Source organism: Carettochelys insculpta, chromosome 3 (genome assembly GCF_033958435.1).
Source record: "Carettochelys insculpta isolate YL-2023 chromosome 3, ASM3395843v1, whole genome shotgun sequence".
NCBI lineage: Eukaryota > Metazoa > Chordata > Testudines > Carettochelyidae > Carettochelys > Carettochelys insculpta.
The window spans coordinates 140,601,148-140,627,011 of record NC_134139.1 but is presented as its reverse complement, the minus strand read 5'-3'; the positions used below and the strand labels follow the sequence as shown (position 1 = coordinate 140,627,011).

Sequence of the window (25,864 nt, the reverse complement as noted above, 5' to 3'; positions counted from 1 at the left end):
AGCCAAGGAAGAAGTGAAAAACCGCTCTAAACAGAGCCCTGTTTTACTTGAGAGATTTCAAAGCTAAGTACTTATTAAGGAGCCTAACAGTCGCCTTTCTCAGGCACCCCAGTATAGCCATTGGAACTCTTTACTCCAACAACATATGCTGGGTGATTCTTCTGTGGTAAATGCCCTCACTCAGATTTTCAAAGGTATTTAAGTACCTAACTCAGTTGAACTCAATGGGCGTTGGCACCTAAATACACTTCAGGATCTGTGCCCCAGTGCACATCAGGCACCATCACCATTGCCCAGTCCCAAAAATATATCCAGTAGTTGTAGGATAAACCAAGAGATGAGACACATCTGAAAGTAGTGAAGAGATGTGGGTGCCCCATACAGAGTAACTGATGCACCAAATTCCCCAGGATGCGCTTGTTGCTGCATGCTCCCGAAATACAATAGAATTGCTTTCCTAGTTTAACAGCCAAAGTGAACGTTTAAAAAAAAACAACAACACTCTTTTAGTCCTGTAAGGGCTTCTGCCTCAGTATGTCTAGCAAAAGACAGACCAGTATATCAAGTTAAAAAATATATAGGTGCCTGGGAATATTAATCTTGAATATTTATCTATTGCATGAGTGTTCTGGATGATGCGGAGGCCGACATGGCCTTTCAGTCCTCTCTTTCGCGATGAATTAGACTCACTGCTCATAGCCAAATGAACCATCATCTTGTCTTGCTTTTCTTCCTCAATCACGATCTGGCTTCTTGTGTACCTTGCCAGGCTGTTGGCATCAGATTCGCTGTAGGTTCCATCCAGCATCATAGTTTTTGTAGGAGGTATTCCACATGTGCACGGAAACTGGGAACAGAAATAAACGAGAAAACAATCATCAAACACTGAAAGATCAGACTGGAGGCAAAGATGAGACCCTTTTCATGAACAGCTTGTTAAATCTGGAGCTTACACATAATAGTTCATCTGTGATATGGAAAGAGAGACTATTGCCTCAGTTCCAGTTGTAGCACAATGATTTGGCTTGTCAACGCACATAGTTCAAGTATTCTCACAAGAGCTGTGGTACACTTCCAATCTAGGCTACAACACAGTTGTTCTAAATGGCTTGTTCCCATCAGTAACAGGATTCTTTTAGAATACTTTTTGGCTACAACCCAATTTAGGCTGCTGCTACACTACCATTCTCCCTTCAGAGGTGCCATGGTGATGAGGTAATTTGAAGCAGTCTAATGAGGCACTAACGTGCATATTCAGCGCCTCATTAGCATAATGGCGGCTGCATGAGCAGACTTTGAATTGTAGATTGACGGTGAAGATGGGGGCAGCTTCAAAATAAGCACCCCACTTCAACATTCCCTGTACTCCCACAGAACTAGATCGGAGTACAGGGAATGTCAAAGTGGGGTGCTTATTTCGAAGCTGTCCCCCTCTTCACTGTCACTCTGCAGTTCAAAGTCTGTGTGCACGGCTGCCTTTATGCTAATGAGGTGCTGAATGTGCACAATAGCATCTCATTAGCCAGCTTCGAATTGCCTCATCACCGTGGCACCTCTGACAGGAGAATGCTAGTGTAGCAGCAGCTTTAAACTGTATTTAGAACACATTCTGGCTACGTCTACACTAGCCAAAAACTTCAAAATGGCCATGCAAATGGCCATTTCGAAGTTTACTAATGAAGCACTGAAATACATATTCAGCGCCTCATTAGCATGCGGGCAGCTGCGACACTTCGAAATTGACGTGGCACATCCAGATGGGGCTCCTTTTCTAAAGGACCCGCCAACTTCGAAGTCCCCTTATTCCTATGAGCAGATGGCAATAAGGGGACTTCGAAGAAGCTGGGGTCCTTTCAAAAAGGAGCCCCGTCTGGATGAGCCGTGCAGCAGTGAGCCGCGTCAATTTTGAAGCGCCGCGGCCGCCCGCATGCTAATGAGGCGCTGAATATGTATTTCAGTGCTTCATTAGGAAACTTCAAAATGGCCATTTGCATGGCCATTTCAAAGCATTTGGCTAGTGTAGACAAGGCCTTTATATTTGGGTTGGGGGCAAGTAGGTAGAGATGGATGTCCATGATTTCCGATCTTTGAAATGTAATTTTATTCTTGGCTGTCCATGAATAGCCACATTCTGTTCCTTAATCTCAAGCCTCCTTCCCTTAAACAATATCATGGAGGAAGATTAAATCAGGATTCTTAACATCTGAACCCTCAGTTGACCAGTCCAGGACGCAGCAGTAAGCACCAAGTGGCAGGGTGCATAGATGATTGCTGCAGGACAAATCCTTGTGGTTGCTGTACACATTTCTCTAGGTGCTCTTTCCCCAGGGGACCACCGATTTTCAACAGGGTAAGAGAGCCTAACCACTAGAAAGCAAGGCACTCTGTCTTTCCTCCTTCTTCTTCTGAGTGATGCTAACCACTGGACACCAGTACCCTCTGGGATTTCCCCATTTTTCCTTATTTCCTTCTGAAAATTGGCCATTTGGCTTAAAGGGAGGGGAATGAGGGCAATTCAGTCTGGGAAGATGACAGTGGGTGCTATCAAGGCACATTTGTTAAAAGATCTGTGATTCAGATCACCCAAATGATGTATCATTGGAGAATGAGACTTCTGAAAACTGGCCATTTGTTTTGAGGGTAATGCAGTGTAGGATGATATCACACTCCCATAACCACTTGCCGGGAATTTTTTCCCATAATGCAGCAGTGAAAAAGCCCTGAATGCAACAGGGCTCAGGGAACTGTGGGATAGGTTCCCACAATGCACTGCTGCAACAGTCAAACTTTGGCGATTAGTGGGGATGAATTAAGTTGACTTTGTGGGCAGCTGAGGATGCTCAACTTCAACTTTATAAAATCCAGTGTTAAAAATTCAACTTTGATTAAGATTGCATCTACACTATGAGATAAATTCAAATTGAGAGGCATTAGCTCGATATTAAAACGTGACTGTCTTCATACTGTTAACTTAATTTATTGAGCCGTAATACTGACTACAAAATATCGATATTACAGGCCAGGTATAGTGTCAATTTTGAATTTAAAAGCTTGATTCAATGCATATGTAGGTGCACCATCTGCTTAATTCCAATTTGTTAGCTTCCAGAAGTGTCCCTTATGTATCCCACAAAGCTACATGGTGACTCTCGAAGTATGGCCGCTTCATTGTGCACTGCTGCCAGCTGTGCAGGAAGAAGGTCAAAGTAAGCCTGCGAAGTCTGGATTGAATTTGAATTAAAATTTAAATTGGAATTTAGCAGCCCAGCCCTGCAAATATAAATGGTGTCCATTATGAAATAATCCCTTTGGCCACCGCAGCGCATTGCACCATACTGGTAGCTATCGAACCGCATCAGTAGCAATTTCTGGTAGCCCCATACTGCAATCATGAGCATTCATGGCAGTGATCTGACTAGCACTTCTCAGGCTCTCAGGAGAGTCCCAGCTTGGACCCACCAGGAGATTCTGGATCTCATTGCCATTTGGGGAGACCAGTGGGTGGCCAAGAGAAACGTGGCCATCTATGATCAGATGGCACGTGAGACAGCCACCTGAGATTACTCCCGAGACTCTATGCAATGCCGGGTGAAGGTTAAAGAATTCTATCAGGCCTATCAAAAAGTCCAGGAAGCCAACCAGTGGTCAGGGGCTGCTCCATGGACCTGCTGCTATTATCAACAGCTCCACGTGCTTATGGGGAGCAACCCCAGCATGGAGCACAGACTGAATTGCGACACTTGTGGAGGCCCTGATATGGAGTTCAGGGTGAGCCCAGAGAAGCAGAGTGGCCCAGAGGAAGAGGGCAATGGAGAGGAGGAAAAGAGCAAGAAGCAGATGACAGCGGAAATTGTTCCAGACAACCTGGAGCTCTTCACCATCAACCTGGAACCAGAGCCCTCCACACTGGTCACCTCCACGCCAGACCCCAAGCCCCCTGGAGCAAGCGGTTCAGGTGAGTATTTATTCTGCATGCTAGAAGCAGGTTGTGGGTGGGTATAGCTAAAGGGTTGTGTATAGGTACAGGTTTGCTAGCTGTGCTTCTGTGCCCCTCAGAACAGCACGTTAATGGTTCGTGGGATGAAGTGCTTCTCCTTTTTGGAGAGCTCCTCGAAGGCCTCATCCAGGCACTCTTGTATTTTTTTCACAAGGTTCTTGGGCAGGCCTGACTTGTTTCGGCTTCCATGGTAGCACACCTTGCCACGCTTGACAACCAGATAGTGATCTGGTGTCATGGCGCTACACAGCATTTTAGCAAATTTTCCAGGCTTTTGGTCACACAGCAGAACTAGCTGTTCTTTCTCCATATCTGTTAGTTTTAGGAGGGTGATGTCTTCTTTAGCAACCTGCTGAAGCACAGGAATTCTCTTTAAAAAAAAAAAAAAAAACACTGTTCCTGCCCCTTTACATTTGCCTGCAGCAGCCAGCGGGGTGCTCCTTTACCCACAACTCAGTTTGCAGGCTCTGCATTGTTTCCCCCAACACGCACACCCACCCATGTCCCTTTTTCATGACTCCCACACACCACACTGCTGCTGGACTCTGCTGGACTTTTCCCCTTCCATGTCCCTTTACATCCAGCCTTTCTTTGGATTTTTTTTCCCTTTACACTATTTTTATTGTACACTGAACCCCCACACACAGCTGTCCATTTTTCATTGCCACAGGACACCCAGCCAAGACACCCAGAGGCTGCCCCTGCTTTGCAGACCTTCCCATTCCCACCAAAAGAGGACAATTGCTTATAACTTACCCTGTCCACAAAACAATGTGCTGGGTAAGTGATGTATTGTGAAATGCACACTTACTGTCCCTTCCTTAATAACCCAGGTGGTCCTTCAGTGACAGTACACAGAAAGACCCATTCAGTGCACTTCAAAGCACATTTTGTGAATTGTATCTTAATTTTGACCTTCATTTTCCAGGCCCAGTGTTCCAGAGAAAACCAGAAGACGGAGGAAATGCAAACAGGATCTAGTCCTGCAGCATACGGAAAATACAGTGGCAGAGCACAGGAACCTGACAAAGGACACTGCTCAGTGGTGTCACAGTACAGCTGAATGGTATCAGAGTCAAGTAAACTTTAATGAGACAATGCTTGACCTCCAGGAGCACCAATTTTCAAAGCAGACTGAGGCTGCAGCAAAGGAGACTGAGGTCACAGCAAAGCTTGTAACAGCAGTGACTGACCAGACTGCACTCCCTGCTTCAGCTGCAGAGGCACTCCCAACCCATCAGGGCAGCAGCTGACACCCACTGGCTGGAGTCCACTGAGGAGAGGTGCCCCCCGCCGTCATCACGACCCCCACATGCAGGGAGGGAGGGCAAGACTACCCAGCTGCTCCAGCCCCAAGGGCCACTGCAAAAGGCTCTTCAAGCACCCTTGGGAAGGCTTCTTTTCCCAGCCACTCAAACCTCACTTAAAATCATTCCTTTGAGCTTGATGTGATTTCTTACCCTGCAGAAGTGGGTGGGGTGGGGTGCAGGGGGAACACAAATCAGAATGGGCAGGTGGGAGGAGAGTGAGTGCTGCTGAAGGCACAGTGGGCAAGTGATACTCCCTGGTCCGCAGCAGACACGCGGCTGTGGGAACTGAGCGGGTTCGGTGGGTGGGTGCTGAAGGCACATCTACCTGCCACATGCATTCTATTTCCTACAACTTAGCACCCTCCCACCAAGTAAAATCATTCATTCATTATGGCACGGTATGATTTATCGGCATTACAGCAGAGAAATACATCAGTAGCATGTGCATTACAGATCAGTCATAAAGCTGTTTTTTAAAGCGTCCCTTATTGCTGTAGCCTGAGCGTGGTTACTGGTGGATGGTTGTGTAGATGGCTGAGAGTAAGTCCTGCCTATTGCCTCCACTTCAGAATTCCAGATAGACAGGAAAGTCTCCCACCTCAGTTCACCTATGTTGTGCAAAATAGTGTATGCTGTAATAATGGTGGGGATATTAGCTTCAGAAATGCCCACATGGGTCAATAAACATCTGAATCTCACTTTTAAACATTCAAAGGCTCATTCCATGATCATTCTGCACTTGCTCAGTCTGCGATTAAAGTTTTCCTTGCTGGGACCCAGGGCTCCTGTGCAAGGTTTCATCGTGCAGAGACGCAGAGGGTAAGCACGGTCACCCATTAAAACAATGGGTATCTCCTCATCGCCAATCTTGATTTTTCCGGTCAGAGAAAAAAGTCCCATCCAGGAGCTTTTGGAGAAGTCCCGAATTTTGAAATATGTGCACGTCATGAACCCTCCCTGACCAGCCAACATTGATATTGGTAAAATGACCTTTGCGATCTACCAACACCTGCATGACCACGGAGAAGTACTCTTTTCAATTAATATACTCTGAGGCCAGGTGGGCTGGGGCCATGAAGGGGATGTGCATGCCATCTATTGGCCCACTGCAATTAGGAAAACCCTGGGCAGCAAAGCCATCCACTATGGCCTGTACATCTCCCAGGGTCACAGTCGTCCTGAGGCAATGCTGACAGATTGCATGGGCCACCTCCGTCACCATAGACCCTACTCCAAACTGATTTGCCCCGACTGGTAACTGTTGGGGGTTGCAAACTTCTACAGTGCAATTGGCACTCACTTCTGAACCATTATAGCCTGCCTCATTTTTGTGTTGCTGTGTTTCAGGGTGGGCACCAGCACATCACAAAATCCCATAAAGGTGGAATTGCATATGCAAAAGTTCTGCACCCACTGCTGGTCGGTCCCAGGACTCCAAAAGATGTGATCCCACCAATGTGTGCTGGTCTCTTGAGTCCAAAACTGCTGCTCCACTGTCAGCAATGCAGTCATGTCAGCTCTGAGTTCTTGGACCACAGTTGGGAGATTTGCTCTTCCAAACCATCCTCAGCAGCAGCAGCAGCAGCACCCATAGGTTAGCCAAGTGTCATTGATCTTTGGAATTGAAGGGCAAATTGCACGACTGCCGCTGTGGTTGCCAAAACAATCTGTGCTATGAGTTGGAACATCTGTAGATGCATGCTTGTGCTGGAATGCTGCAGCAGGAAAGGGCGTGATCCCTAGTTCTTTTTCTGTGTGGTTAGTGATGCAGTGAATTCGGGGACAGTGCTTGGAATTCTGAGATTCCAACATGAAACACCTACAAGCAACTGGGGCTAAGGCACTGTGGGATAGGTACCCACAATGCAGTGCTCACGCTGTCTAACTTGCATGGGGCAGTGGGGATGCAGAGATTTGACATGGAAAAAAGGTGGGTAGAATTTCAAGAAGCTTTGTGGATGTTTTATTTGAATTCATAATATCAAAGGTAAATATTCAAATTTATTAAATATCGAATTTATCTCATATTGTAGATGCAGCCAAATTCAACTTTATTTCAGAGTAGACATACCCTTACAGTGTAGAACAAGACAAGGCACAAAGTGGTGGTGTTTAAACTTGAGATAGAGGGAACTGGTGGAAGAATTCAAAAAAGGAAATGTCACCATCAGGTCAGCAAGGCAACTTTTGCAGCTGCATTTTGGACAGAATGAAGATGTATCAGAGAGAGGCCTGCCTCAGTAGTTAAGGTGGTAGATAGTAGGGATACAGACAAAAAGAAACATCCTATTGTTTGTAATAGGAAGGAAGAAGCGGTGTGATTTAGTGAAAGGAGTCAAAAATGACCCTGAGGCTTGAAGCTTCAATCACAGTCCAGAGAGATGATAGTTTGGTGAATGGCAATGGCTAAGGAAAAGAAAGTTTAGAAGAGTAAATGAAAAGTTCAGTTTCAGCAGTGTTTTGTGGGGGGGGTTTTAGCAATGAACCGTCCAAAGTGTGTTGCGGACACACTGAGATATGCAGGACTGAACAGAAGCAAATAGGTCAAGTGGAAAGACAGATTTGTGAATTATTAGCATACAGATAATAGTTATATGAAGAGATGAAGACATACAGTGATAAAATGTAGAAGAAAGAGAGAAGTACACCACAAATAGAGCCTTGTGAACTTCTGTAAATGGTAGGTGAGATGAGGAGCAGCCACCAAGAAAGCATAGGTTCTCAAATGTCCAGAGAGGACATGATATTAAGGAGGAGGCAGTGCATTGTAAGCTGCAGACAACTATTAGAGGGACTGGAGGTTGCAGAAGGCTTATGGAGAATCAGAATGGAGTAAAGTACACTACACTTGACTAAGAAGAGGTCATGGGAGACCTTGGTGCAAACAGCTTCAATGGAGAGGTTGAAAGCCAGAATGGAGTGAATCTGAGAGTGAGGTAAGGGAGAGAAAAGGCAGGAGTTGTGAGCAGCTTCTTCAGTGACCTTAGCAGTGTCAAGGGGATGGGATGGTAAATGGAGGGACAGATAAGAGATATTGTTAGCATGTTTGCATAACTAGGAAATTATGGAATCAAGGTGACATCTGGAGGGACAGAAACTGGAGTCTAAGACCTCAAACTCCATAACTGGGCCAATGGAGGAAAGCTAACTGGAAGCCATTGGACTCTGGCAGAAGTATGAGGTGAAGGAGGCTCATGACAGATCTAGAAGATTTAGGACTGAGGAAAAGGCTGATTAAAAAATGACACATACACGCAAACTCTGGGGATACCAACCATGTCAAAGGAAGTACAAAAAAGCCATTAAGTAGGGTTTTAGTAGGACAGGAATATTTTTTAAAAGATTCTTTAACATTTCCCAGCAACATGAGTGAAAACCATAAAAATGGTCCACTTAGTACCATGTCCTTTCTAGGCACACTAAAACAACAAATATGAAGACTGTTCCTCAAGTGCGTTTTGTGTCAAGGAACAATTCTACTATTGCCTTTATTGAACCCAGCTATGAGTTGGGGGACTTTAATTCACTCTATTAGCTGTAACTTTAAAAATTCTATTAGCTGTAACTTTAAAAATAAATTAGGGCAGCCAGAAGGAAATATCAGTCTGGATTTCCCCACTCTTGCCCTGCCTCTATGGTGTCTGCCAAAGTCCAGGTTGCACACAACCTCAGTTCTGATCTTTGTTTTCTTCTCTCTGCCCTCTGTGCAATCATCAAAGAGACCAACTCCTGTTTTTGTGGTATCAGCACTTCAGTGGCTGCTTCATCATTGTAGATAAATAGATCACCCACAATACATTTTTCCATTCTTTTTTTTAAAAGCATCCAATATAAAGAACATTACACTCTCTCACCTTCTCTCTCAACTTCCTCTCCTTCCGCTCTTGCACTGTGGTCAGGTAGTTCACTGCTGCATATTCCAAGACTGAGAGAAAGACGAACACAAAACTGACCCAGAGGTAAATGTCCACAGCTTTGATGTAGGAAACACGAGGCATGGAGGCGTTTACGCCAGTGATGATTGTTGACATGGTCAGCACTGTGGTTATCCCTGGAAAAGGCCCCACAAAAAATGTACTTCATATGCCAAATATAGATCAGAAGACATCTACTATGTATTAGTTTTGTCCCAAAGTACATTACTGTCCTCTGCACCATTCGTAGATTGTAGAAATGATGCATTAGGTCATTGTGTCTAGTTGTCTCACAAGGCAGAATTTTTCTTTGCACTGTGTTGTGGAGCGCTCTGTCTAGTCACATTTTTAAATGTGATGGAGCAGCCACCACTTCCCCTGTGATTCTGTTTAACACTCCAGTATTAAATTAGGAACTGATGCTTCAGCCCTCTTTAGACTGAGAAAATTATTCAGCCTAGAGTGTCATTTAGTAATTTCTTTCTGGTTTAGCTATCCTTCAGGTTGCCCATGGTAACAAGGACTCTTGGCTCACTGAGAGTACCAAATTGTTTTACAGTCACAAAACAGAAGTCAATGACTAAGGACTTTTGGTCACTACTGAATTGGACTTGATTGGACTCTCTGTCTCAAAAAGTGAAAGCCATTGCTCTGAAATCTTGTACAGGAGCATAGAAATGTCTTGCATGACATGACAGAAAAGCCATCACGTGCTCATCTGTAGCTAAGAACACTGAAAAAAATCTGAATGGCATCCACTCTAGCCACAGTAAAAGTTTTACAGATAAGCTTGCAGATACATCTGTCTCTCTCACTCTCTGGTATAGCTTATACAAACAGAGAAAAGGTGCTCTGTAGTGATAAAAATAAAATACTTTTCCTAATTTTCACAATATGGCAATTGAGTGGCATAGCCAAGAAGCTTCTGAGTGACTTTAATGAGGTCATTCTAAACCTGTGAACTTCTTCAACTTGAACAGACTCTAGTGTTTTCTTCAGAGGCTTATTACAGTATGTAGTTCTGGGACTGACATTTTTACTCTGCATTAATAGGAAGTCATATACATTCAATACTCAGAGAAATAAGCTATACTTCTGATTACATCTGTCTCTCTGTGACCAAAGCATTCAAATCTAAGTAAATCAGTTTCCTTTTTTTTTAAACAAAAGAACTGTCAACAGTCCTGAATTACATAAAATTCACATTGACTACCATGATTTCAGGACTGCTAGATTGGGCTTATAATTAGAAATCTTGATTCACTAGTTTACAAATGCCAGAATCTCTTTTTCTTTACTTGTTTTTTCTTTTTAAAATAAAGCTCCATCTTCTCTTTTGATATAAGTACAGATTCAGAAGATTTCTCAATGAAGAAGGATCAATTCAACATTGAAGAGCATAAGACAAAGCACAGACTTTTGAGTGTTTTAATAATCAGCTAAAATAAATATGGTAGGAAAATACATGTGTAACAAATTAAACCAAATTCCCCCTCTCCCATCTCTTCCAAATTCAAAGGTTTTGTCGCATTCATGGTTGATGTTAATTGCCCTCACCTAATGAGACTCTAGCAGGTACAGCTCTGCGATCAATCCAGAAGGACACCCATGACAGCATGACCATTAGAGTGGCAGGGAAATAGGTTTGCAGCAAGAAGAAAAAGATGTGGCGGCATAAAGTGAAATTGATATACAATCTATTGTACCATCCTGTTGGGAGAAAAAAGGGGGAATGAAAAGCATTTTAATGACATATGCAGAGCTGCTTCATCTTTCAGCAAATCCTGTATTTATAAATGTAAACAACCTATAATTGTATATATGCGCCTGTGCGCATTCTATATCCTGCAGTTTGTTCACAGCACATAGACTAATGATCTCTAATACCGAAGATGACAAGGGGAAATGGAAAGAGACAAGGGCTATTACTTAAGCACATCTTACAGAAATTTCATTTAAATTTCACCTGGCAAATGTCTGACACTCAACTATAAATATATGAGAATGAACCAAAAGAACAATAAAAGCATTTTCTAAAGAATGATACCAGTGCTACTGTAGAAAGCAAGTCTGGAAGTAGTATGAAACTTTTGTATCAAAAACTGAGACAAGGAAATCTTCTCATCTGTTTTCAGGGATTCATTCCCATTTTTCCAATACAGCATCAGATCTTCATCAGTGTAAGCATCTAGAGGAAAGAAAGACAATGTCACTTGGCTTTAGGGCATTTCATGAAAACAGCTAGTATACAAAGCAAATATGTGTGGATAAGGAACATAGTAATGAGATTCAGAGATAAGTCTAAGGCTGAGATAAGTCCCCACTGAGATCTGGTTGGTGCAGGAGTCCATGTTTAATGGATTATGGTGCAGGATCAGGATCTCAGATGGGGAACATCACAAATGCTAGTTAGGACAATTAATAAAGCAAAGGGTAATAGGGACATGGAAGTATGTGTGGAACATAACATTGAACTCTGGAAAATATGCAGGTCAATTTATCTGCAGAAAATAAATTGAAACTCAGCCACATCTTTGGAATGCAGTAATGCCACATAAATATGGTTTTTATTAATGGACAGTAGGATAAATAAGGATCTTGCCATATGATGTACTGTAGCATCCCAAAAAGCCAAACCAAAGCCATCACATCATGGTCATGTCTGCCTTAACACAGCTTTGGTGTAGAATAGTCAGCTAAGGAGGACTTGAAGCTAAAAACACCATGGAACTTACAGCTTTCCAGTTCCAGAGAACAAGTCTGTGAGTCCAGGGGAAATCGACTGAAGTCCATGTTACACATTGCTGTCACCGTGATCCTAGAATTCCAAACAGGGAAAGTCACTTCCTAAGAGACACATTGGTATGCTGGAGACAGCAGGGGAAATGTGACATGGGCACAGAAAATATACATTTTAAAGACATAAAAGTCATCATCTGGCTTTAAAACAGAAACACTGCTTAATGTGGCACCATAAAAGAATTAAGAAAGTTCCTAATCAGTACCAAGGTCCTGCTTTTCAGATGTAGACCCCATTGGCTGTGTGTAGGCCATGTGAAGGAGCAAATGTGACTTACACTGCTTCATCATGCTCATGATTTGCATGTTTTGTGTGAAGAAGTTTGGCTCCTGGTCCTGTTAGAGTAGCTTCAAGGGACTGTTATAACAGGGCTGGGCCTTTGGACACTATTGCAATCCAAACAGCAGACAATAATAATATATTTAGTGTATTTGAGTGTGTTTTATTGACTCTCTTCTTCATAGTAAAGCAGTTCTCTTAGTTAGAAAATTATTTCACTGGGTTCCAGAGCATTAGGCTTTCTTGATGCTCAGCATGGCCAAAGCTGCTGCTTTTTCTCTTACTTTGCCTTCACATTTTTTCAGTCATCACAACAAACCTGCCTGAGTTCCTCTTGCATAAATCAGCAACATAAGCATGAAAGGCCCCTCAATTTATGTCCTATTAGGGAAAGCTGCTTTTCTTGGCGCTGGATCAATCTTGTTTAAACTGCGAGGGCTGAGTATTATTGAGGGAGTGGATGGAAGCCATTTTGCAAGTAGTACAATTTGCCTCTGTTAAAGTCACATCTGACCTCGGGGTCTGAAACAATCCCATCTTGAGTTTATAAATCTGAGGCTAATCAGCCCTATTCTGTAACAAGTTTCTCAGAGACTCAGGAGGGGCTTTTTTCTTGTGAACTGATCTGTGGGAAGGCTCTAGAGTCAAAAGGAACCATCCAGATATGAGTGATTGCTTTGAAGTCCTGTTTGTGAGGCCTCTAGAGAAGTGCAGAGTCCAGGGCAAAGGTGCTGAGTCTTTAATCTTCTCTCCCCTGTGACACCCAGGCTCCAAACTCCACTTCACCACTTCACCCAAGGCTCCATCTCACTTCTTCTGACCCCCCCCATTCCACCCCTGGCCGGCCTCTTCCTGCTCAGTTCTGCTCTGAGCATGCTGTACCCTACCTCATTCTCCTTCCCCCAGCACCAAGCCTCCAGGCACCACAAAACACCTGACCTGCAGCAGGAGGTAGGGTCTGAGAGGGAGGTGGAGGTGCTATTTGGTGGGGCCTCCCAGCAGCCAGGAGGCCTTGGGGCAGGGGGCGGTTCTAGTAGGGGCACTGCTGGTGGGTGTTCAGCACCCACCATTCCTTCAATTGGGTGCTCCAGTCTTGGAGCACCCACGGAGTTGGCGTCCATAGCCCAGGAGAAATCAACCTCCCCACTAGTCTGCTTGCATGCCCAGCCACTGCTCACTTCCTCACACACGCACCCTGCCTGCTTGTTGTTCTCCTCCTTCCCATCTGCCATCAAAGTAGCCAGCAGAGAGTCTACACACATTTTCCCTTACTTTGAAGTTAACTTTGAAGCAGGGAACCCAGCTTCCAAGTCCTTACTCCATTCCCGGGAATGGAGTTGTGCCATACTTCGAAGTGTAACTCCAAAGTAGGGTGTATGTAGATGCTCAACTTTGAAGTTGCTTTTACTTTGAAGTAAGCAGCTTAGAAGTTATTTTTGTAGTGTAGATGCAGCCTAAGCTTACTAAAGCATGTTTTGCATTTCAAACCAAAAAAATTATTAAAGACAGTATTAACTGTAATTAGTGAATTGAACTGATCGTTTCTGGCCACCAAGTCTGGTGAGCATTTAGAATTAGTGGTCCTCATTCACATCAAGTTTTTATTAATAGCTTGGAAGAGGCAAAATGAGCTTTCCTGATTTTTCAATTCCCACTGGTTTCTTAACTTTGAATTCGTCAGTCAATTAATTGAACTAGTTGAATAAGCTGAAATGAAGAAAACATTCTCCCTGCTGCTGCAGAAATGGCTATTTGCAGTCAAAAGCTGGCTTGGCACTTCGGCAAATTCTGGTTTCAGGGGCTTCACCAGTGACTTCCAGCAGATGAAGTGGGTTGGCTTTCTTGAAACCTTGCAAGCAAATATATATTGGTTAATAATATTTTATTTAAATTAAATTATTTCAATAGATTATTTAAATTAAATCATATCAATAGATTATTTTAACTTTAGGCCTTAGCATAAATGAGCCTAATTTCACATTTAATTTGAAATTGGTATATTTTAAAAACACACCCGTTTTTAATTTACATTAAACCAATCCAAATCAAAATCAAATTTAAATTGAAAAAATCCAATTTTTAATTTAAACCCACTGATTTTTATCCCTTTGGCCGTAAAGGAACTCTGCAAAGCCCTGCAGCTCTTGGGTTCTCCTGCCTATCTGGGCTGTATTTTACAGCATATTTTATCCATCTGGAGGAACCAAAGTCCTTGATGCACTGCTGGATATTCCCTCCAAATTCTTTCAGCCAGTAATCTGCCTGAGAATCAGCTATTATGGTGCATCTTTAAGAAGCCACTTTAGCCTCAATTAACTTTGATAAACACTTGATAGTGATGTGCAAATGCTCACAGAAAATGAAGAAGACGGCTGTTTCACAAGCAAATTTGAAGCAAAAATGGACAGTTCTGGAAGTCACCTTCAGGTGTACTGCAGAACCTAGTTTAAAGCTCATATTGATGAAGGACAAACACTTACGATGTACACAGCTATTCTCTCTCCACTGGGTGTTAGGAAAATATTTTCTCTGAGTGCAGATAATCCTATAATCTCTTACCAATTGGTTTGTTGCACCTTCTTTTGAAAAACCTGGTACTGATCCATATTGGAAACAGGACACTGGAACAGACAAGCTACTTGCCTGGTTCTGTATGATAATTCCTGTCATCAGCAAATCTGACTCAGATGCATAACAGACTGCTGCCCATGTTCACCCCATGTTACAAGACCATGATACATTTTGTATAAAGTAGACCCTCGAGGTATCATTTGAAAACTCATTGTTTACAGTACTAAACATTATTGTCCTGGTAAAATACATGCACCAACAGTGTTTGTAAAGTTGCTTTAAGACTGTGCTGTATAATATTACTGCAACATAGCCAGCCCAGAGTACGAAAAGTAGGCCAAAACCAGGTTTTCATAGGCAAAGGGCACACTGGTGGCCCAGACAACTATCAGAATAATCAGATGAAATATTATGGATCATCACTTAGGTAAGAGAACATTCTTTGGTAAGAAGAAGGATATAAGTGAGAACTTTACATGTTGACAATGGAGAAGCTGAGAGTTTCCATATAAACAGATGGTCTATCACGTGAAATCCAGCTGGAAATAATCCTCAAGGAGGGGAGAAGGGTGTAAGAAAGAGAAACAGTGGCCTCCAAATCACCTCTCCACCTCCACCCCCTCTCTACTCATGGCAGATACAACACTGGAAAGACAAAGGAATCCCATCACTGGACTGGGAGGAGGGGTCATGGACATTCCACCAGTACAGACTGCTGTAAGACTGTGGTGAGAAAAACCTTTGCTTTGAAGCCATATAGTTTATGTATTAGTTTGCATATTGCCTTTTATTTTCTTTGTAACCTCATCTGACTTTATGCCTCATTACTAGTGATCACCTAAAATCTTTCTGTAGTTAATAAACTTGTTTTATTGTTTTATCTAAACCCACATGTTTCCCTCAAAACGGTGTGTAACTTCCACATGTAAGTCAGCTGGAAGTGATTTTGCATGCGAGCAGCCATGTAAGAGCAGGACCAGGAGCCATTGTCCTCACAGCATAACAGTAGAAAAGGAAGCCCAGGTTGGAGATCTGACCAGACACAGTTGTCCAGTTGTCCTCATTATATGCTGCAGAAAGTCACAATGGTAAATTCCTGCCTTCAGCAAATCAGAACAGAGCTGAACAAACAATAAATGGCTGTTCACAGACTGTGAGCTAAAGCATGTGGTTACCTCATACTGTATAACACATGACCATCTGGGAACACACGCAACATGATGTTGTCAGTGGTTGTATCATGAATGAATGATCTTTTGGAGTGCACAAAGAAGACATCTGGAACCCAGATCTTCTTCACCAGCCTGCCATCGAAGGTCATGCTCTTGTTAGTGGTGCTAGGAAAGGAGAGACGTTCATCCTTCCAATAGTGCCTTAAGTAAAGTGTCATCGTAAAGTCCTGCATTGCAAGGAAAGAGAACCATGAAAGAAAGTGTGTCACAGTGATGCCTTCAATATCCATGAAACAGTAGAAAGGGAATTGTTAGGTTAGTATGTCTCACAGAGATTGAACCTCTTCTCTGCTAAACATTCTTTTCCTCCTCAGACTAATTCCACAAGAACGAGTTCTCATAGAAATGAGGCATTCTGGGAAAGTTCCACAGCTCAAATGTTTTTGTATACTATATTATGCTGACAGAGTAACATACAGGTATGAATGCATTCCTACCAACTACTGCAGGATGTGACTACAATGCTAATACAAGTTGTAGCAGGTATTCCTTACGTAAGGCCGATGAACCTGGGTCGTTGGCAGGAGAGAATGAACCTGCAACTTTAGGGGCTAAAGCCCTGTAATCTATTGCATAAGCTAAAAGCCAGCTGCCTCTCAGCCCAGGCTGTAGAGCAGAGACTTCGTTCCTACCCCACTGCAGCCCTGGTTCATGCAGCCGTACACAGGCCACCTGGACCCCACCCTGGGGCTGTTCAAGCTCAGCCAGGCAGGTTACATTGAGTGTGCCTTCGGCCACCTGACGGCACAGTTCAGGTGTCTCCTTGCATGCCTGGATATCTGGGTTCACAATGTCCCCCATTGCGGAGGACAAGGAGGAGACTTTACTTCTGGGGTGGATAGCACAGGGCAGCTCTGGGTGCAGGCAGCCGGCCGCGGCCCCTGACTGGCAACCCCACCATGATGGGGCGTGGATCCAGGAGGCCCTCCAGGACAGCTTCACTTGTGGCCCCCGGTGACCCTTCCCAGGGCACCCCCTGCAGGGTCCTCCGGCCCGCAGCCCCACCCCATCCTCACCATGACCCCTCCCACCTATCCACTGCCCCCCCGCAATGACGACAGACACAAAGGTGCTGAAAAAACAAAATGTTTACTGAACCATAGAAACTCTGTGCAAAACAACAGTTGTGTTAATGACTCTGTATGGTATTGAATGGGGGGTAACTACATACACTGGGGGGCTTGGGACAGGGGATGGGGATATCTGAACTTGAAGGGGGTGGGGGCCTTAGTCCTCTGAGGGGGAAGCACAGCTGCCGCTCTGACAGGTCATTCTGGCAGCAGAGGACAGCTGTGTAGGCAGAGGCACCATCTGCGGCACACTGTCGGGCCCTCCGGGCACTGGTGATGGGGGTGCCCTGGCCCCCTCCTTTATCACTTCTGGACTTCCCAGCAACCTGGATGGGGCTGGCCAGTCCAGGTGGTGTGCTGGGGCTTGGCTGGCCCTCAGGCAGCACAGCTATAAGGATGGAAAGGGAGAGGAAGACAGTACATCAGTCCTGCAGCACAGTCCTGAGGGCCATGCCCCGCCATCCGCCATGGGCAGCAGCTTCCCTGACCCCCATCCGATGGCTCTGTGGCCCTGGGGGATCCCAGGACTTGAGGGATCCCCACATGGATGGGACATGTGCTGGGTACAGTCTGGGCCTCCCACACACACCCCGCAACTCTCTCCCTGCGTGTGTAGCTCACAGACCTATCCGCAGAAGTGGGTGCTGACTGCCACCTGCAAGCATGTCTGCGAGCCTGGAGCCATGGCCTTCTAGGGTGTGGCTGGCCCACTTCATCCAGAGCAGGGGTAGATACTCCCCCCTTGCCCTGGGGTGTGCAATGTGCAGGGTACTTACTGGAGGTTCCCTTGACAAGATCCAGGGATGCCCTGCTGGATGTGGCCCAGCTCAAGGATCCCAAGGTCAGAGCAATCACAAGGGTCCCCTCACTGGACGTGGGGTCTGAGGGTGGCTCTGGCTCCAGTTCTGGGTGCTGCAGGATACTGCGCTGGTCCTCCTCCAGCTCTGGCTCCTGCTCGGTCGCCGCACGGGGCTCCTGTACCACAGTGTTGAGGAGGGTGCGGTGGGAGGAGAGGAGAGAGAGCTCTCCTCGCCCCCAAGGAGGCTGTGAAGATCCTGATAGAAGAGGCAGGTGCAGGGTCATGTACCTGACCACTGGCTGCATCCCTGGCCCTGGCATACCCCTGCCACAGCTCCTTGACCTTGGAGCATACCTGTTCCAGGGTTCAGGCTGGGTGTCCCTGGGTTGCTAAGCCAGTGGCCAGCTGGGCATGGGAAGGGGTGTTCCACCTCTTCCCAGTGGTTTCCCAGAGGATGTCCTCATCCTGCCACAGGCCCAGGAGGTCATGGAGCTCAGGCTTGGTCCTGGAGGGGACTCACCATTTGGTGTCTGAGGCAGACTCCTGGGACCCCTTGGCCGGTTTTATGGGGATCATGGGGCTGCTGGCTCTTGGACATATTTTGGCTTTCAGCTCCAGAGGGTGGGTGTGAGGATGTGGTAGTGAGCTGCTGCCTCCATGCTCTCAGCTTCCTGCCATGGGTTCTCCAGGGCTCCTTGCACCTTTAAGGTGGTCCAATGTAGGGTGCATAGAGCTCAGATAGCGCTGGCCAGGGTGTCTCCCAGCTCCAGCTGGCTGGCACCATGGAGGACTGCTCTTTTGGCAAAAAAAGTCTCTGGAACATCCACACATGCTTTTATCTGAAAGAATCTTCCTTAAAAAGGTGCTCTTCCTCATCCAGGAGCGGAAGAGGGCCACCAGAGAACATGTGGCATTCTTTTGAGAGACTGCATTTTGTGAGTAGACACTCAGCAGGTGTTTTCAAGAGAGGCCCAGCTTTTTCCAAAATAACCTTCTTGTGTAGACATAGCCCAGGACAGTGGTGAAGCTCTGGAATGTGTTACCCAGAGAGGTGGTAGAATCTCCATCCCTAGAGGTTTTTAAGTCCTGGTTTGACAAAGTCATGGCTGAGATGATTTAGTTGGGGTTGTTCCTGCTTTAGGCAGGGGGCTGGACTCAATGACCTCCTGAGGTCCCTTCCAATCCTAGGATTCTATGATTCTGTAATTCAGCTATGGGGTACAGGGAAATGAGCACTGCAGGCAATTGTACGTATTCCTGTCTATTGCATATCAATCAAGATTCCACCCATTTTCTTTTCAAGGTCTTTGTTCCCTTGCACTTTTAATCGTCTTCATCTGAAGACCACATCATGACTCTGTGAACAATTCTTGTCTTTATTAAGACTTGAATTCTAGTTATGGGCCCTTTAAAGTGGCTAAGAGTTGTTTTTACTGCATTTGCTTTCATCTCACCATTAAACTGAAAGTCAAATATGTGACTTATCCCAACTAAGAATAAGCAAGACTTTAAACAGGTTACATACCATATCAACCTCAGAAATACTGTCCAAGCTTTCAACTTGTACATCCACCCCAACGGGAATGGCAGGACCTGTGATAGAATGAGATTTAGACAAGTAAATACTACCCCTTTATATTATCTGACTCTAGTTACCCTTATAAGGAGTGTTCCAAACATTTTTGAACGATGTAATTTCCCAGCCCATTATAAAGGTTGGTTCTTTTTAAAGAAATCTCAGTGAAGATACAGGAAAATAAGAGGAAGAAAACACTGTCCTTTGCTGATACCAGGGAGACCATCCATCCCATTTTTAGCAGGACAGTGTGATATTTTAGGTCTCAGACAGGTGTCCCAACTTTTTTAAATGTACCATGTATTACTTCATTCACACACACACAGCACTCTGTCTCTGCCTCCCCCCCGACACACAGCACTCTGTCTCTGCCTCCCCCCCACCCACACACACAGCACTCTGTCTCTGCCTCCCCCCCACCCACACACACAGCACTCTGTCTCTGCCTCCCCCCCCACACACACAGCACTCTGTCTCTGCCTCCCCCCACCCACACACACAGCACTCTGTCTCTGCCTCCCCCCCCCACACACACAGCACTCTGTCTCTGCCTCCCCCCACCCACACACACAGCACTCTGTCTCTGCCTCCCCCCCCACACACACAGCACTCTGTCTCTGCCTCCCCCCCACCCACACACACAGCACTCTGTCTCTGCCTCCCCCCCACACACACAGCACTCTGTCTCCGCTTCCCCCCACCACACACACACACAGCACTCTGTCTCTAACTCCCCCCCCCACAGCACTCTGTCTCTGCCTCCCCCCCCCACACAGCACTCTGTCTCTGCCTCCCCCCCCCCACACAGCACTCTGTCTCTAACTCCCCCCCCGCACACACACAGCACTCTGTCTCTGCCTCCCCCCCCACACACAGCACTCTGTCTCTAACTCCCCCCCACACACACAGCACTCTGTCTCTGCCTCCCCCCCCCCACAGCACTCTGTCTCTAACTCCCCCACACACACACACAGCACTCTGTCTCTAACTCCCCCCCGCACACACAGCACTCTGTCTCTGCCTCCCCCCCACACACACACGGCACTCTGTCTCTGCCTCCCCCCCCACCCACACACACGGCACTCTGTCTCTGCCTCCTCCCACATACACACACACACACGGCACTCTGTCTCTGCCTCCTCCCACATACACACACACACGGCACTCTGTCTCTGCCTCCCCCCCACCACACACACGGCACTCTGTCTCTGCCTCCCCCCCACACACACAGCACTCTGTCTCTAACTCCCCCCCCCACACACACAGCACTCTGTCTCTAACTCCCCCCCACACACACACAGCACTCTGTCTCTGCCTCCTCCCACATACACACACACACGGCACTCTGTCTCTGCCTCCCCCCCCCGCCCCCACAGCACTCTGTCTCTGCCTCCTCCCACATACACACACACACGGCACTCTGTCTCTGCCTCCCCCCCCACCCACACACACAGCACTCTGTCTCTGCCTCCTCCCACATACACACACACACGGCACTCTGTCTCTGCCTCCTCCCACATACACACACACACGGCACTCTGTCTCTGCCTCCCCTCCACACACACAGCACTCTGTCTCCACTTCCCCCCCCCACACACAGACACGGCACTCTGTCTCTAACTCCCCCCCGCACACACACAGCACTCTGTCTCTGCCTCCCCCCCCCACACACAGCACTCTGTCTCTGCCTCCCCCCACATACACACACACACGGCACTCTGTCTCTGCCTCCCCCCCCACACACATGGCACTCTGTCTCTGCCTCCCCCTCCCACACATTCACCACCTCACTGAGCTGCCCTTCCCTGGTCAGTGCAGACGCCTCCTGCTTTTGGTTGAAGGTAACAAGAAAGCAGGTGCTGGACAGCACGTGCAGCACATACTGACCGGCAGGCAGCAGGAGAGAGAGACAACCCTTCGTATGTAGGGGGGTAGTGTCACCCCCCTCATGTCTGGGTGTCGGGGGGGTGCAGGGAGCCCCTTCACAGAGTGGCAGCTCCATTCCCGGTGCCCCGCAACACAGCTTCAACACAACAGCTAACAGCCTCAGAAGCTCCCGCAGCCAGGGAATCCCCCCACACTGGTGGGGCAGCGGCCCCTTTCCTGGCAGCTGGGGGCAGCCACCACCACAGCTGGAGAGCACTACCTTACCCCATGGTAGCCCCATTCCTGGTGCCCTGCCTTAGGGCAGTACCCTCGCAGCCAGGGAGAACCCCGCCGGGGGAACTCCCCCTCCATGTGGCAGCAGCCCCGTTCCTGGCAGCTGCAGATGGCAGCCCCCACACCCAGGGAGACCATCCCACAGCCAGTAGACCCCCTCCCCCATGGCACCCCACCCCACACAGCTGGGGAGCTACCACCTGCAGGGTGGCAGACTGCAGCGCCCATCCCTCACGCCTCCAGCCCCACCACCCAGGAGGCTGCAGCCCCCATCCCCCTGTGCCTGCCAGCCAGCAGGCTCCTAACCCCTCTGGAAAGCTGCTGTCCCTATCCCTGATGGCCTCCATCCCCAGCATCCCTGCAGCCATGACATGGGACAGCAGTCCCCCAAGCCTAGGAGGCCAGGTGTCCCGTATTTGGCATAGCTGATAACAAAAGGAATGTGGCAAGCTCCAGGCATTTTGTGTGAATTTTTCATCGCTCTTTGACATTTTCTGGTTCCAATTTGTCATGGGTTTCTTTGGTTGTTAAATTGTAGTCACTTGCTGGAGACTACTTTTAGTAAGCTTTTTTTCTTAGTCATTTTAAGACGAACAGCCAGACAATCCACAAAACCTATAAGCACGAAATCATTCTTCAATAAAAGCAAAACACCCCTGCCACTAGCAACTGCACTATTTTCACAGCAAACAGCAACTCTGAGGTTGAAATCTTGCTCATCTTACTCATTTCATTTTATACCCTATTTTTAATAGATTTTTCTTCCTCCTCCTCCTCCTCTCGCATTTCTTTGTCCATTGTGGACAGTCTCTCCTGTCCCTCCTTCTTCCACAATCTCTCCTAAGCTGACATTGAACACAAAGAAGTTCAATCCAGATCAAACTTTCAAAATTTCTCTATCCAGGTGTGCTTAGAATTAGGCAAAAAGTGTTTAATTTGTCCCTAATTTGAAGCCGATAGCGTTATGCAGTGCTTTAGTTGTGCTTGAAAGAATTTTATGTTGTCTTTATGTTTTGATATCTTGTAAGCAGTTCCAGGCCAGGACCATTATGCCCTCCATGTTTGTAAATCATGTAGCACAATGGAGTCTTGATCTATAAGTGCTATTTTTATAATCAATATTATATATATTATATAAGGCCATGTGCTCAGGCTGGCAGTTGGAAGCTGTTAGCCTTGATTAGGTTTAGGTTTGAAATCTAAACTCTGCGTGCCGATTGGCTGAGCGGTAGTCAGAAGGTAGGGCTCTCAGGAAGGCCAGAGCTTTTTAAACCCCGCTGGCAGGCGACCAGGGAGCTTGCAACTGGGTGCTTGCAAACAGGGTGGTTGCTAACAGGAGGGAGTTTTGAGAGGGGAGTTTAGAGGGAGCTAGTTACTTCTACAGGGGTAAGGGGTGGCAAGATGGTTACGGCGGCGGCGTTCCCAACTGTTGGCTGGAGCTGAGGGACCCGCCGCCCCCAGGGTGCAGTGTGGGCAGCGGGACGCAAGTGGGCTTGGGGGAGTGTGGGAGGCGGGGGGGCGAGACCAAGGGGTGTCGGTGGTGGGCATGTGGTTTGGGGGCGTGTGGTATGGCTGTGCGGATGGCAGCACCCACAGAGGCTGGTGGTGGCACGCCCAGCTCAGATTGCCTGGGCTTCCAGTCCCAGTCCTGCGATCCCTGCATGCACGTCCCGCAGCAGCTCCGTGGGGCTCCGAGGGCAGCCGCAGCCAGAAGAAGAGTTGGTAGCTTTGGCAGGGAGCCAGGGTGTGGGTGGGCTGCAAGATCGGCACCTTTCTGGAGGACGTGAGGCTGCAGCAGCGCACAGCCAGGTGCGGAGAAGATGGGGGAAGGGGTATCTGGGGGCGATGAGAGCTGATAGGTGGCAGTGTGGTGAAGTGGGGGGACATAGGAGTGGATGGGGGACAAGGGGGTGGGGAGGGGGGATCTGGGGGTGATGGTAGCTGATGGGAGGCAGAGGGATGGGGAAGAGGGTCCTGGGGAGGTGTGGAGGTCATCAGGCCATGGGGAGCTTTGGGGACACGTGGTGCCAGGGAGGTGCAAGAGGTAGTGGGATTGTTACCCATGTTCTCTATGCCCCACTGCCTTGTGGGTTATCCTGGGAAGGAGCAAGGCTAAGGGAGTAAACCCTGACAGAAAATCTGGAGGGGAGTCCTAAGTAGGTTCCGTGCCAACATCTGGCATTGACCCGGCAACTCCTGCAGCTGAGCTGGTACCAGACGTAGAGGTTATTCTCTCCTTTGGACTATATCAGTAAAGCCGAGAGGGGAACACTGGTGTCTGGGCAGCCCAGGGTCCCAAAAAATTGCCCAGGGTTTAAAAAAGAGCTTGATAAATTTTTGCAGGTCAGGTCCATAAATGGCTATTAGCCAGGGATAAAGTATGGTGCCCTAGCCTTCATAACAAGGGCAGGAGATGGATGGCAGGAGATAAATCACTTGTCTTCTGTTCTCCTTCTCTGGGGCACCTGGCATTGGCCACCGTCGGCAGATGGGATGCTGGGCTTGATGGACCTTTGGTCTGACCCAGTATGGCCATTCTTATGTTCTTATGTTCTTATGTTATAAGCTCTTGATCGACTGGCATAGAGAACGAGCGCCAGGGGTTGCCTTCGATGGTGGGAGAGATCGTCGCATCTCACTGGACAGTCACTGCCCGCCTCAAGCTGGGCAGCCCCCAGCCAGTAGAGTACTGTCCCGCCACACAGTTCACCTGCCTCACTGGGTGCGTGAGGCTTAAGGTTCCCAAACCTGACAAGTGATGGAAATTTGAGCACCAGGCAAACCAATAAGAAAATCAACAAGAAAAGGAAACCATCAAAGTTTTAAGCTTGCTTGCTGGAATGTGCAGACCATGCTGACCAGTTTGACTGAAGATCTTCAGGACATCAGCGACACCTGAAAGACCGCTGTCATCAATGAGGAACTGAAGGGGCTACAAGTTGACATTGCTGCTCTGCAAGAGATGCGACTCGCAGATTCGGGACCTCTAAAGGAAAAGGACTACACCTTTTTCTGGCAGGGTAAAGCCCAAGAAGAACCCAGGGAGCATGGTGTTGGCTTTGCCATCAGACACACCCTTCTACAAATGGTGGAATTAGTCATGGGCGGATCAGAAAGACTCCTTCCGGTCATACTTCAAACTTGCGCCGGTACTGTCCACCTGATCAGCGCTTACGCTCCAACCCTGTATGCTGCACCAGAAGTAAAAGACAAGTTCTATGACATGCTTAGTGCTGCCATAGTGCAAATACCTACTCAAGAACAACTGTACATTTTGGGTGGCTTCAATGCAAGAGTTGGAGCCGATCGTGACTCATGGCCTTCTTGCTTAGGCCACTTCGGTGTGGGAAAAATGAATGAAAACGGACAGTATCTTCTCAAACTTGGCACATACCACAATCTGTGCATCACAAACACATTTTTCCAAACCAAGCCACAGCACAGAGTGTCTTGGAGACACCCATGCTCGAAACACTGGCATCAACTAGACGTGGTCATCGCTAGACATGATAACCTCAAAAACGTCCTTCTGACACATAGCTATCATAGTGCTGACTGCGATATAGATCACTTGCTAGTTTGCTCCAAACTCAAGGTGATTCCCAAGAAGCTGTACCACTCTAAACCAACTGGAAGGCCCTGCACTGATGCCAGAAAGACAGCAAACTCAGAGAGAGCCGAAAAGTTCAGAGAGACCCTCAAGGAGAATCTGCGCAGCAGCCCTGGGGGTGCCGATGTGAGACATCCAGAAGGCAGCATCTGAGGGATACAATTTACAACACAGCCTTGTCGGTGTTTGGAAGAAGAGCTAGAAACACAAATGACTGGTTTGAATCTAACTCCGATGAGATGATTCCAGCTATCGAAAAGAAGCACGCTGCACTCCTGGAGTACAAACGCTCACCGAGCCAGAGTACCCTGCAAGCACTCAGAGCAGCCAGAAAAACAGTACAGCAGATGGCCACGCACTGTGCCAACAACTACTGGCTCGAGCTATGCAGCAGCATCCAGACCAGTGCTGACTTTGGTAATCTCAGGGGAATGTACAAGGGCATCAAGAAGGCATTAGGACCCACCCAGAACAAGATGGCACCTCTGAAATCCAAATCTGGTGAAGTCATCGCTGACAAAGCCAAACAGATGAAGCGCTGGGTCG

The 25,864-nt window shown here is 47.2% G+C and overlaps 1 protein-coding gene across 1 annotated transcript in view; it reads right to left on the bottom strand.

Moving 5' to 3' along the window:
• Window positions 1–424: 424 nt before the first annotated feature.
• Window positions 425–25,864, bottom strand: part of LOC142010494 (gamma-aminobutyric acid receptor subunit rho-2) — a 54,241-nt gene continuing 28,801 nt past the window's right edge. Inside the window, exons 3-9 of the mRNA XM_074988848.1 lie at window positions 19,498–19,565; window positions 16,047–16,270; window positions 11,957–12,039; window positions 11,269–11,409; window positions 10,779–10,931; window positions 9,162–9,358; window positions 425–847 (exon numbers count right to left, since the gene is read on the bottom strand). Of these exons, the coding sequence (XP_074844949.1) occupies window positions 539–847; window positions 9,162–9,358; window positions 10,779–10,931; window positions 11,269–11,409; window positions 11,957–12,039; window positions 16,047–16,270; window positions 19,498–19,565 (1,175 nt within the window). The 3' untranslated portion in view covers window positions 425–538. The remainder of the gene's footprint in view (window positions 848–9,161; window positions 9,359–10,778; window positions 10,932–11,268; window positions 11,410–11,956; window positions 12,040–16,046; window positions 16,271–19,497; window positions 19,566–25,864) is intronic.